This window comes from Camelus dromedarius, chromosome X (assembly GCF_036321535.1).
Source record: "Camelus dromedarius isolate mCamDro1 chromosome X, mCamDro1.pat, whole genome shotgun sequence".
Classification (NCBI taxonomy): Eukaryota; Metazoa; Chordata; class Mammalia; order Artiodactyla; family Camelidae; genus Camelus; species Camelus dromedarius.
This window is the reverse complement of record NC_087472.1, coordinates 1,042,744-1,055,997: the sequence shown is the minus strand read 5'-3', so window position 1 is coordinate 1,055,997 and position 13,254 is coordinate 1,042,744. Positions and strand designations below refer to the sequence as shown.

Below are 13,254 nucleotides of genomic sequence, written 5' to 3'. Positions count from 1 at the left end.
CTCCAGCTCTGGGAGAGGAGACATTTCTGCGGTCTGAAGCCTCCCAGCGCTGTGGTGCCCTGTTACAGGAGCCCCGGAAACACACGTGAGGAGAGTGCCGAGGATGCCGGTTCTCTGCTTCTCAAGAGCAGCCCGGGTGCGGGGCAGGGGCACCGCCTGGGTGGGAGCATCTGGGTGGAAACTGAAACTGAACATGACCCGTTCCTGCATCCGAGCTGGTCTTGTGACAAGACCCTATGGGGCGAGGTAGAGCAGAGGGGGACACTGAGCTTGGTCGTAACTGGATGTGGGGTCAGGGCTGAGGGGCACACACATTCCTGGCCCACCTGGTGATGGGGAGAGGTGAGGGATTGGTCCCCATGGTCACAGGTGGTAAGAAAGAAACAAGCAGGAGACCAGCGGGTCTGTAGATTTAATGTCAGGGGCCGAGGTGGGGCATCCCACCTGCGCTTCCACTTTTCCAGTAGCGAGGGCACCACCTGTGGGTGGGGTGAGATGGGGTGGGCCGTGGAGTGCACTTAGGGTGGTGGGGGAGCTGGGGGCAGCAGAGGGACACTTGTGGGGGGGCTGACACATGGAGGATGGCTGGGCAACACGGAAGTCCCTTGCAATGGGGGACCAGGGATGTTGAGTGGCACTGAGGCTAGTGTGGTCGTGATGGCCACTTTCCCCAAGTCCCGAGGAGCTGGCCCACGGAGGCCTGCCGCGGACCCTCTGTTGCTGGTAACTCCAGTCCTCCCCCAGGTGCTGGGCCGGAGGAGCCGTGCTTCTCCTTCCTTCCGATGTGGCTCCGTCCCGCGGAAAGAAGCTGGTCGGGCAGGGCAGTGGTGGCCAGGGGTGGTCACGGCGCGGGGCTGGAGGAATGTACCTGGGCCATGGGCAGCAGGGGCGCTGGGCAGCGGGGGGTCTGCACCCGGGCCGGGAATGTGAGGCTGAGGTCTGTGGTCCCAAAGTCCTCCCAATGTGATGCGGGTCAGAGGGTGAGAAGGCAGGAAGGACAGAGAGAGGTAGGGCCGAGAGGGTGGGGTGCGGTGGGGCAGTGCTCAGGGCTCAGAGCTTGTGGGGGTTCACCCACTTGTAGGTCCCCTCGTACTGGAAGCCCACTCTCTTCATCAGCTCATCTGCCTCGGCCGGGCCTCGGCTGGGGAGTGACAGGCAAACGGGAGATGTGAGGGAGCCCCGGAGCCCCATCCCTCCCGCCCGGCCCAGCACCTCCACCTTCTATACCTGCCATAAACGTAGGGGATGGGCTGCAGCTTCTCGCGTTCGATCTTGTGCAGCAGCGGAGTGAAGATGCGCCAGGCCTCGCGGAGCTCGTCACTGTGGGGACACCATGAGGCTTTAGGTGGGTGGTGGGGACAGGGAGGGAGGGAGGGTGGGAGAAGGTGGGCTCTCACCTGCGCACGAAATGCATCTGGCTCCCACAGAAGACGTCTAGGATGAGTCGCTCGTATGCGTCTGGGAGCTTCACATTCTGCCGGGGGCGGGGCTCCGTGAGATGCCTGCCCCATCCCTACCAAGCCCTGCCCCCGAGGCCTCGCTTCCTGCCCTTGGCCGGTGCCCACCTTGTATCTGTTGCCGTAGGTAAGGTCCAACTCTGACTCCTCAGGGTTGAAGAACATGCCGGGCTTCTTGGTCATCATCTTGGTGTACACGGCCTCGTTGGGCTGCACACGGATCACCAGCTCGTTCCGCTTGCACTGCTGCTGGAAGATGTCCCCAGCCACATCGCGGAACTGCAGGCGCACCTCGGCCTTGCGCTCATTCAGGGCTTTGCCGCAGCGCAGGATGAAGGGCACCCCTACGGTGGGGGCAAGGCCAGCCTCAGGACCTGGCTGCGCGTACATATAGGAGGGAGCGAGGGAGGGGGTGGGTGGCGAAGTGGCAGGGTCCCACCCCCACAGGGTCTGGCCCTTCCCGCACTCTGCACAGTCCAGGCCTGCCTGCCGGGCCCTGAGATGTCACCTACCGTCCCATCTCTCGTTCTCCACGTAGAGGACGACAGCCGCAAAGGTGGCAGTGATGGAGCCGCGGGGCACCGTGGGGTCATCCAGGTACCCTTTGGTGGCCTCACCCTCCCCATTGGGGTTCCCCACATACTGGCCCAAGACCACATTGCTCGCCTGCACCTCTGAGATGCATTTCAACACCTTGACCTGAAAGACATCCAGGGAGAGACGGGTCCCTTGGGTCATGAGGTGGAGAGGCCCGCGCACGAGGAAGCTATGTGACCCTGCAGGGTGGCCTTCCTGGAGGGGTGAGCGGCCAGACAGATAGCTTTCAACTTTTGACTCCCAGCCTTGGGCTCTCTGTGCTCAAGACTGGTGGCTGGGGCAGGTTGCAGGACCTCCACCCACCTTCTCATCACGAACATCATCTGAGTTGGTGGAGGCAGGCTTCTCCATGGCCACCAGACACAGCATCTGCAGAAGGTGATTCTGCATCACGTCCCTGGGGGCGGAAGTGGGTGGAACTTGGTCAGGGACTTCTCGGTTGCAAGGCTGGAGTAGAGAGCTAGCTTGCCTTGGCTCCCCTCCCTGTGGGCCAGGTTCCGGGGGCTCAGGGCCTTGAGCTGGGCTTTCTGGCAACGAGCTATGAGACATGCTTCCTGATTCCCAGGGTCTGCCCGGCCCCCGAGAGAAGGAAGAAGACAGCGACCTTTCCCTTCAGACACTCCTGCTGTCAAATTTCAACCTCGGGGTGGGAGGAGGAGCCCAGAACAAAGAGAGGTGACCCTGCAGGGTGGTGGGTGACATGGTGCCCCACACCTGTGCCGATCTCCCAGGAAGGGGAGACAGGCTCTCACCGGATGATCCCAAATTCATCGAAGTAGCCCCCACGGCCCTCAGTGCCAAAAGGCTCCTTGAAGGTGAGGATGACGCAAGCGATGTTGTCCCGGTTCCAGATGGGGCCAAAGATCCGGTTGGCAAACCTACAGGAGGGGCCAGGTGGAGGCTGGTGTGCATCTGAGGGGCAGCAGCCAGGCAGGCTGGGACCCCCAGTGTCCACCCTGACCTCGTCCTGGCCCCAGCCGCACCTCAGCACCATGAGGTTCTGGACCATCTCCTTGCCCAGGTAGTGGTCGATGCGGTAAATCTGGTCCTCACGGAACAGGGAGGAAATGTGGTTGGATAGCTGGTCAGAGCTCTGCAGGTCCCTCCCAAAGGGCTTCTCCACAATGATGCGATTCCAGCCTCTGTGGGAACCCAGAGCTGCATCACCCCCATACCCTCCCTGGGGGCTGGGGTTCAGAACCTCATCCCCCTTCCTGCCCCCTACCCCAGGGAGCGAGGGCAGAGCCTCCCCTCCCCACTGCTGCATTCTGAGATGCCCTGGTGAAGCTCTGCTGGGCTGCCCACCGCCGGGCCCCGGCAGAGCCCCCTCAAACCAGAGGACACTTTCTGTCCTTTCCAGCCCTCAACGCCCACACTCAGAACTTCCTTGGATGCCTCCTGGTATGCTGTGGTCCTCTCCTGGGTTAAGAGTGGCCCCGGAGCTAGCAGGAAGTGGGGTGGGCGGTGGGAGTGGGGGGCAGACATGGAAAAGAGAAGGGATGTCAGAGGCACAGTTAACTCCGTGGGTTTCAACGTGGGGAAAGGCCCCTTATTCCTCCTGGGGAGCTAGTGTGGCATTCTGTGTTCAAAACCGGACAAAGTGAAACAGGCATGGCTCTGCCTTTGTGAAAAATGCAGAGCCAGAGCAGCTGCGCAACACAGGCAGGAGGATCCTATTGGAGCAACACTGCCACCTCGTGGCGACAGCGGGGACCTCTGGAAATGCTGAAAGCCAGAGATTAAGCCATCGGCAGAGAGAGTTTTGTGGAGCAACACTGCCATCTTGTGGTTCTGGTGGGGACTGCTGCCAGGGACAAATGGATTTCCAGTGAGGTGGACCCTCACGGAGACATGAGGATTTGGATGGTAAGTACTTGTGGTACTATTTTCATAAAAGGCTCTTAGAAAACTCTTGTTACTCCTATCCCCTTCTTTGGAGAGCTAATTCACGGGAAGAACAAGGGACATTCGTCTTTTTCAGACTCCTAGACCAGTTTGCCCCGGGAGCTCTGGACAGCGGCCAGGGCAGGGCACCCCTAGGAGGCAGGAAGGGAGGGCGAAAGACCAGCCTTACGTCTGGCTCATGCAGGTCTCGCGGATGTTCTTGGTGACAGCCTCGTACACGGTTGGGGGCAAGGCCAGATAAAAGAGGCGGTTGGCCTGTGGCCCCTGGTGGAGGGCATTCATGTGGCTGTTGAGGCGCTCGTAGGAGGCTGCGTCATCATACTGGCCGGCCACGTAGGAGTTGCGGGCGAAGAACTCCTCCAGCTTGGGCTTCTCCTCTGGGGTGGCCTGGGAAACGCGGACACAAGGATGTCGGTCCCTCCACAAGCCCACATTTAGGGCAGGCTCCCTCCGAAGTCAGCCATCCTGGCCCCACAATGGGTTCACTCCCATTTCATCAGCTCAACACATCCACAGCAGGGCTGGGGTGGGCGGTAGGCACCCCCTGGGACAGAAGTCAGATTTTGGAAACTTTGACCTGAGAAAGATCTCTCTCCACAGTCACTTTACCAAACAACGGCATGCTGAGAAAAGCCCAGCACAGTGGGCAGGACGTGGCGAGGCCGAGTAGGGGGCTGGGAAACAGCGATCATCAAGGAAGTGGTGGCAACAGGCAGGGTAGGGCCTGTGGATGGCTTTGGGGAGGACAAGGATGGGAAGGGACAGACTGGGCCCTCCCCGCAAGGTGGGGGCAGGGAAGGGCGTCTGGGATGGAGGGGGCTGACACCCGCGCAGACACGGGGAGCCACTCACTTTGAAAAACGGCTCACTCTGCTTGCGGATGTCAGCCACCGTGAGGCGGGAGCGGGCGTAGCCCACAATGTAGGTGTCTTCTGGCAGAAGGCCATCCCGGAACAGCCACCTGAGGGCAGAGGAGCCCTGGTGAGGGTGGGAGGGCAGGGAGGCCTCAGGCAGCGGGGCGGTGGGGGCACGGGCTTACCAGATGGTGGGATAGATCTTCTTCTTGGCCAGGTCGCCCTGTGGCAGAGAACACAGGTGAGGTCAGGAGCTGAGAACACCCCCTTGGAGACCCAGCCCTTCACCCCAACCCTGAGCTGACAGCAGTGCGCCTTCCTGGGGCACCTGCCAACCTGCTGGCCCTGCAATCCTCAACCCACAAGCCCTGGTGTCAGGGGCAGCAGGTGGAACTGAACCCCAAACAAATGCCTGCTTCTAAAGAGCTCCTGGGGGTTCAGAAGAGAAACCTGGAGTCTCTAGAACCAAATGGCAGTGGAAGAAACACACAGCAAAGCCTTATATGCTCACAGCAGCAAGAAAGGACAGCTCGAAGCAGATGAGCTGAGCATCAGTTTCAGAAGTTAGAAAGAGGATGGGGAAATTTTAAAGCAAACAAGTCACGGGGCAGGAACCAATGAAAAACAGAAATGAAGAAAATGGAAAACCAACCAAAGGAAAAGATCAACAGAGCTCAAAAGCTGGTGTTTGAAAAAGACTAATAAAAACAAACAACACTGTGGCAAGACTGCTTTTGAAAAAGGACCAATAATTAGCACAAAACTCCAGGCAGGAAAGACAGAAAGAGGGTCGTATGAATGACCTGATTCCAAGTCTGACAACTTCGGTGAAATGGACAAATTTTGAGAAAAAGCCATCGTACCCAAATGGAGCAAGGGCCCTGCACAGGCAGAGGCTGCCTGTGAACAGGGGCCTAGGGAGCAGGGGCTATGCCGCTCTGTGAGGCCGCCAGAGCCCCGGTTCTGGACCCTCTGAGAAAGGCACATGGGCCCCAAGCCCGTCTCATCCGCGTACACAGACGCAGATGCAAAAATCCTGTGGAAAATATCAGCAAACCCCATTCTGCAATGTGAAAAATGGCATATGTCAGAAACAAGTTGGACTCACCAAAAAAAAAAAAAAATCATTGAAACTCACCAGATTAAGGGGAAAAGGCTCTAAGAAATCTTTGTCTATTCCTTTTGATGTTTTGAAAATCTAGCAAGCTTGCTAAGCTTACCAGATGTAGAAAAGTGTTCCAGGGATTTCAACTCTCTCTTATGATCAAACTTCTTATCAAATTAGGAATCAAAGAGGATTTACTTACGTTGATAAAGAGCACCTATAAAAAGCCTCACAAACACCGTATGTTGCCAGGAGATGATGGAAGAATCCCCTCTGAACAATCAGTAACAAGAAAAGAGCGCCTGCCACGACCTCTTCAGTCAATGCTCACCTAGAAGCCCAGCCAATGACGTAAGGATTAGAAGGAAGAGACGACACTGGCATTATTTATAGGTGACAGTTTGCCCATCAAAACAAAACCACCTCAAACCCAGCTAAAGATAAATTATTCTGGTTAGTGAGATTTTAGCAAGGTTGCTAGAGTTAAAAAAGTCAATATATGAGGGTTGACACAGATTTCTTAGATGGGACACAGAAAGCTATCACCAGAAACAAAGTGATTGACAAATTAAGGCTTCATCAAAATTAGAAACGCCTGGTCATCATTAAACAGTATGAAGAAGATGAACAGACTGGGAGAACACATTCACCAGATTCATCTGTATCTAGAATATATAAGCCACTCCTATAGCAAAAGAGGAAAGAATCCAACTAAAAATGGGCAAAATAGTTGAACAGATAGTTCACAAGGAAGAGAAATGAGTGGCTAATAAACACCTGAGAAAGTGGTCAAGGGCATCAGTTGTCAGCACAATGGAAGTTAAATCACAGTGAGATCCCACTTCACACCCACCGGAACAGCTGGGACCCCAGAGATGAACATGCCAGGCGCCGGAGAGGATGTGGGGCCGATGCTTGTACATGAACGTTCACGGCAGCCTCCGGCCTCAACGGGCCCAAGCTGTGAACCACCCCACTGCCCGGATCCACCCACGGGAGGAGCAGCAGCTCTCTCCACCACAACGCGAACCGGCTCAGCAACGCCAAGGAATGACCCACCTAACACAGGTGACTCTCAAAACCATCATGCTGCGCCCCAGACCCAGGCGCGACTAAATACTCCGAGTTCATTTAAGTGAGGCTTTAGAATAGGCAAAGCGGGACGGAGGGGAGGGTCTAGCTCAGTGGTAGAGTGTATGCCTAGCATGCACTGGGTCATGGGTTCAATCCCCCAGTACATCACCTAAATAGAACATAACAATAATAAATAAATAAACCTAGTTACCCCCCCAAAACAAAAAGAAACAAACAAAAATTTTGAATGGGCAAAACAGATTTGCTGTGAGAGAAATTACATCCGCTGTTGTCTGCAGCGGGAGGTGAGGTGGGTTGGTCATCTGAGAACTTTCTGGAAACGTCCTCTTTGGTGATAAAGCTGCATAACCAATTGTTTAGTGAGGACGTGTGCGTTTCAGTGTGTACCAATTCTCCCTTAAAAAAGAAGACTGGGGGGAGGGCCTAGGTCAGCGGGAGAGCGTGTGCCGGGCATGCACAAGGTCCTCGGTCTGATCCCCAGTCCCTCCATTCAAACAAAGAAACAAACCTAACTACTCCCCTGAAAATGTCAAAACAAAAATACTGAAAAAAAAATTTCAGTAGAGGGTGGGGACTGGGTATGAGCACACAGCAACTCCGAGCAACAGAAGACTCACTACAAGGAATCACCAATCCCTTCTCTCCGAGCCCCAGTTCAGTCGCAGGAGCCGCCCCAACCTGCTTCCATTCTGTGACCTGACAAAGGAACCCTCCATCCACTCCACGTGGAAGAGGTGGTGTGTGTAGCCTCTTTCATGTGGCCACCCTGTAATCAGAGCGGGATGCCGGGTGGACCCACGCTAAGCCAGGCGCGTCCTGGGCAGAAAAACCGCCTCCAAGTATAAGGACCTGAAATTCAGTGCAAAATTACCCCTCAGAAGCCACGTAACCATTGGATGAGCTCATTTCTATGAACAACTGCAAAGCAGAAGCTGTGTGACCAAAGCAATTCTGACCCCGGAGACAGGCACGCAGGAAGGCTCCTGGGTGGGGATCCCTGCTCTGGGTGGGTGTATGTGCAGTCCATTTCTGATACTTGAATGTTCGCGTTCTTCCTGTTCTTTGCTTTGCCTCTGGTCTCCTGGGCCCCAGCCGACCTCTGCACGGGGACAACTCCAAGTGTCTCTTCCAGCCCAGATTTCCCTACGCCCAGCCCACGCAGGCAAGTCAGTGTCTGTTATCTCCAGGCTCCACCAGGACCCTGAGCACCCAAAGTGGGTGGTTCCCAAACCAGGGTTCCCTGTGGTGGTGCTCCTTGCCCCCGTCTGCCAACTGATTTGCCGAGCATTCTGGAGTGGGTCCCGATCGTAACTGCCACCTTTCACACGAACCTCTGAGACAACTAGATCAAGGGGGCTCCGATCCCCAGTCTGGGCCCCTGTGTCCCTCAGCGCCCAGCAGCCCCCCGCTGGTGGCACTTCTCCTAGTGACTGGTCAGGGCCTGCCTCTGGCTTCTGCCATCAGTGGGACACTCTGCCCATGTTACCTTAGGTCAGCTGGCCCTGCATGCTCCAGAGAAGGCTGGCTGGCTGGGGCCCAGCCCCCGGGAGAAACAATCAGAACCACAGCCGGCAGCCACCACCTCCCTGGCCTTCCTCGTGGCCAGTCATGTTTGCTTCTGATCAAATTCCAGCAGGCAGATGTCGAGGAACTGGGACCAGGCTCCTGTCCCGAGTCACGTGCCCTATACCCCAAGCTTTCTGCTCTTGCGATTTCCTTTGGGATTAGCTACTGGCAGAACCTGCTCGCCTGGTTCAGCTCAGCTTCTGCAATCGGAGGCCTGTTGGGCTCCAAGTCACCCAAGGGCAAGATGAGGTAGGACCTGGACCAGTGTGGGGCAGGGGGCCTGGGGGCTACTCCCTTCCACTGGGAAGCAGGGCTCGCTGCTCTCTGGGCCCGGTGGGGTGGGAGGATGGTGGGCGGCGGGGACGCCTGCCTGCGGCACTAGCCTGGGCTGACTCCTTCCTGAGAACCGAGTGTGGGAAGGAGCAGGCGTCCGCGCGGGGGAAGGGCGAGCCTCACATCTCTTCCCACCTGGTCATTTCGCGCCGGAGGACCGCGCCGGAGGACCACAGCGGGGGAGGGAGCCGCCTGGGGGCACGTGGTGACTTAGCAGGAGCAGCAGGACCTGATTAAGATTTCCAGCCACCAGTATCTGGCCCAGCTGGGGCAAAGGGACCCTGGGCCACCACCCGTCACTGCCCGGGTTTGACCTCAGTCTCCGGTTTTACGAACCCTCAGTCGGTCTCTGAGGGTTTCGGGGTGGAGGGTGCAGCAGAGAACCTTTGAGGTGGGCTGCTAGCTGGAGGCCTGGCAGGGGTGGGCCATCCTTGTCCCCCTCGGGTCACTTGGGCCAAGGACCTGCCCAGCCTCCCAGGTTGGAGCGTGGGCTGCTTTGGCTGGATCCCAGCCATGGGGGTGAGAGGACTGGGGGGCTGCTGTGGTAGGCTGGGACTCCCTCCCACACCCGGGGCTCGTGAGCCACTCAGCCTTTGGGGGTGAGCCAGTGTCATCATGACACAGCAAGAATCTTATCAGCTTCACGGGCAGGCGGCCCAGAAACATCCCTGGGGTAGGGGAGGGGCTGAGGCTGCCGGGTCATCCCTCACAGGGCCCATCCCTGGGATGGGGACTGAGCGCCTGTCCGGCCCAGGGCCCCTGTGCTCTGGGTGGGGACATGGAGACCCAGAGAAGGGAGGGGCTCGTTGAGGACCCCGCAGTGAGCCAGTCCTGCCCGAGGGGACTCGGTCTCTCTCTCACTCCAACTCCTCTCTCCACTCCCTTGGGGGAAGAGGAGCCTCTAGCAGATGGGGGAGGCCACGATCCTCCAGGCCCAAAGTTCCTCTCCCAACGCTGTCATTCCAGAGCTTTCTGGACTGGGACAGTAAGTACTTGCACTCCCTTCCTGGCTGGGGGCAGTCCTGAGAGGGAGACAGTGGTCACCAAAGTCTGTTAGGTAACCCCCTGAGCCAGCACCAGGATGCCCCAGGGAGGAAGCAGGCGCGAGAAGGGGCAGAGGGTGGCCCAGCCTGCCCCCGGGGCACTGCGGCTGTTCCTCCTGCTGCAGGGGAGCGCTCCTGTGGCGCCGGATGGCTCTGCGGGCCTTGCCTCCTCATGAGTCCTGGGGACACAAAGGCCCAGTGGTGGCTTTGGTCACGTGTGCCACCCAGAACTCTTTTTGGGCTGCCAGCTCCCCTTGGGGCCCAGCCCCACCCCCGCACATGGGACCCGTGGGAGGGCGGGGCTCCATCACGCCTGCTGTTTCTTGGGTGAATGAATGGAGAACCTGCTGGTTCCGGGAGGGTGTGCCCCAGCACCACATGTCTCCCTCGGACAGGAAGGAGGAAGGAGGAAGTAGCAGAGGGCACTGGGGCAGGTGGCATGTTGTGGGAGTTGTTTGAGGTGCTGCCTGAGCCCGGGAGGCCCCCACCCCATGCCAGCCCCACTGAGCAGGAGAGACAAACAAGCCAGGAGGCTCTTGCTCCCCCACTCCACCCGGCCCACTTCCCATGTCTGCTCTGGAAGCCTCCGGGTGTTGCTCCCAGAGCGGACAAGAGCAAAGGGGAACCGCCTGATTGCAAAGATACAAAGTTGCCTAACCCCAAGCTAGCCCCAGGCGAAGGCAGCCGGGAGTCACAGAATCAGCTCGGCAGAGCCCAAGGACCCTTGGCATTTGCTTCAAAAGTCCTCAGTTGCCCCGAGGAGACAATGAGGTTCAGAGAAGGGAAGACACCTGCCCCAGATCACACAGCAAGCTTAGATGCTCTCAGTGAGGTGTCTAAGAGTTGTGGGCTGAGGGTCACATTCCATTTACTGGGACCTGGGACCCTCTGTGGGAGTGCCCTGTGACACAGGCTGTTATGGGGATGGGGGAAGGAGGCAAAATAACCCCGAGTTACTGTCTCCCCCAAACTATTTCTTGGACGAAGGTCCCAAGGGTCAGAGACCCAGGTGGCCGACACAAGTAGGGTTCTTCTCAGGGGACCAGGCTCGGGCCGTGGTGAAGTCTAAGCCTGCCCCATATGCTCCTCCTGGACACCCCTTAGTCTTGGGGTTACAGGGGGTCAGCGGAGAATCTGGGGTGGCCTTCTCTTCCCTCTCACTGCCTCTTGCCCAGCCTTCTTGTTCTCCTTTTCTAAGTGAACTAGCTGGGGAGAACTCTTGCTGAAAGTTTATATAAGAAGTTACTGGCCAAGATGGTCACATCAGGGGTAGCAGATTCTTGGTCATGTCCAGGGTTAAAAGTGAGAAGAGGAAACCACTTTTACTTGGACATGAAACCCTGACAGCTCCCCTGCAACCTGCGAAACCTGGTTTCCACATGGCCGGCGGGGAGAGTGCTTCAGTCTGGGGGTCATGGCTCTCCGAGGACCCTCCCTCCCTCTCCTGTTTGCCCCACCCCGTCATGTACTGTCAACATGCTCGATTTCTGCGTTTGCTTCTACTCTCTGGCCTTTCCTACCAGAAAAGATAGGCAGTTCCACTGGCTAGAAATGGGGGGCTGGGTCCCACTCCTTGGCAGGCCTGGGAAGTTGGGGCAGAGAGGTTACTGTTCAAAGCAAGGGTGAGGGTCTGTCCCCGGGAAACTGGATGTAGTAGAGGTACAAGGTGGAGATCCGTCCTCAGATGCCACCTCTGGCACTAACTGACTGCGTGACACTTGTCAAGTCAGAAATAGGTTTGGAAAACATAGTCCCAGAATGAATGGCTTTCCCTGTCTGCATCTCGTGGAGGAGGAGGTCCAACCAGACAGTCCCTACGGACTTCCCAGCTCCAGGACACGGGTCTACAGTCAATCGCTGCACACAGATTTCAGAACTGCCTCACTGTGTGTGTACACTGGGCTGCGCTGGGAAGATAGGACCAAGAGGGAGAGTCCAACCGAGCAGAGCCCGAGGGGTGCTACCACAGTCAGTTGGGAAAGCGCAGGCACCGAGAAGAGACTAAGCAACGTCATGCTCTAAGTCTGCTGCTTTTAGGACATGGGGCCTGTGGGAGACTCACCGATGCACCCATGATGATAAAGATGTGTGTATCTGACTGATGGAAGGCATCACCCTGGTACAGCTCCTCCCGCAGGATCCCGCACACCTGGGTCCGGCTCAGAGCCACCTGCTCTGCCATGCTGTTTCCTGCTGGAAGAAAAACTCATTGACAAGGCATGAGAACAGAAGAGCAGTGAGAAGCTGGCCCCTTTCTGGAGCGGTCCTTGGTCTCTCACCCAGCTGACACCCGATTACTGACACCACGCTGCTGTGAATAGCTGGGGAGCAGGATGGTTAGGAGGAGTTAGAAACTGCTGGCTCTGGGCTCTGGCCATACTCCCCAGGCTGCCTTCTTTCACGGTGTATGTTACAAACTCACCTAAAACATTAGTGCATTCCAGCTTAGAGCCTCAGCTCTGGAGGACTGAACTAAAAGCCTGCTGGAGTAGCGCAAGACCTGCCTAGGATCATCTCACTCGGGATTCGGGCGGAAACTGCAGAAGGAGCTGGAGTATGTTAAACCGTGCAGCTGATGGAGTGTAACTCCAGCCCTACTCCTACCATGCTGGGAGACCTCGGCAAGTCCCTGTCCCTCTCAGGATCTCACTCACCTCAGGGGTCCAATGGAGGAATGCAGGGGACAGTGAGATCGATTAAAACGTTCTCGATTTCGCTCAGTCCCCAAGTATGGCAAATCAAAGTGACTCGCAGCACAGCACGCCCTACCGCAGACGCGGCACCCGCCCACTCAGTCACCTGTGCTTCACCGCCGCAGCCCGTTGCCCTCGCAGCCCCGGAGATCCCGGCAGTTTCCGGGGTCTGCGCCCCGCCAGCTCATTTAACCGGCGGGGGCGGGCACCTAGGCTGAGCTGACCAGCCTCAGCCGAGGCCCGCGGGCGGGGCTTCCGTGGGCCCCACCCTCGCGAGGGCGGGCAGGGCCGAGGGCGCGGGAAGGTGCGCGCGCATCCCAGGCCTGCCTCGGTGCGAGGCCCCCGCCCTTGTCCCGCCCCGCCCCTCGAGCACCTGCGCCGGGCGCTGCGCGGGCTGCCTGCTGTCCCCGCCGCCGCTGCGCCGTGCCCCCGATGCTTCGCGAGTCCGCGTGCAGTTCCCCGCCGGTTGCCCGCGTCCCCATCCCGGCCTGGCCCCGCCCCTACAGTCTGGCTTTCTCGCCGGCTCCGGGCGGTCCTGAGACCTCGCAAAGGGCCCCACTTCCGCCGGCAGCGTGGCCACGCCCCCTTTGTGGGCGGGGCCCTCTG

At 58.1% G+C, this 13,254-nt stretch overlaps 1 protein-coding gene across 6 annotated transcripts; it reads right to left on the bottom strand.

Annotated features, from left to right (window-relative positions):
- Positions 1-395: 395 nt before the first annotated feature.
- G6PD (glucose-6-phosphate dehydrogenase) lies at positions 396-13,211 on the bottom strand. Of its 6 annotated transcripts, none has more exons than XM_031446308.2 (13): positions 13,022-13,211; positions 12,018-12,148; positions 4,999-5,036; positions 4,812-4,920; positions 4,129-4,346; positions 3,038-3,196; positions 2,807-2,932; positions 2,358-2,451; positions 1,970-2,156; positions 1,566-1,801; positions 1,398-1,474; positions 1,228-1,320; positions 396-1,141 (listed from the first exon to the last, which is right to left on the bottom strand). In XM_031446308.2, exons 1-13 carry the CDS (start codon positions 13,128-13,130, stop codon positions 1,051-1,053), a joined length of 1,668 nt encoding a protein of 555 aa, XP_031302168.1. In that variant the 5' UTR covers positions 13,131-13,211; the 3' UTR covers positions 396-1,050. The 6 variants fall into 6 exon arrangements, with proteins under 6 accessions (XP_031302168.1, XP_031302169.1, XP_031302171.1 ...); XM_031446309.2 differs by having other exon boundaries at positions 12,018-12,145; positions 13,022-13,210; XM_031446311.2 differs by lacking the exon at positions 13,022-13,211 and adding an exon at positions 12,755-12,901 and having other exon boundaries at positions 12,018-12,145.
- Positions 13,212-13,254: the final 43 nt, after the last annotated feature.

What these genes read in the sequence shown, in the direction of transcription:
- G6PD (XM_031446308.2), bottom strand. Translation starts at nt 13,130, where the DNA reads ATGGGGACGCGGGCAACCGGCGGGGAACTGCACGCGGACTCGCGAAGC. An exon ending in CAGAACCTCATGGTGCTGAG is followed by an intron (nt 2,933 to 3,037) that starts GTGCGGCTGGGG and finishes CCCCTCCTGTAG; the next exon opens with GTTTGCCAACCGGATCTTTG. An exon ending in GATGAATTTGGGATCATCCG is followed by an intron (nt 2,452 to 2,806) that starts GTGAGAGCCTGT and finishes TTCCGCCCCCAG; the next exon opens with GGACGTGATGCAGAATCACC.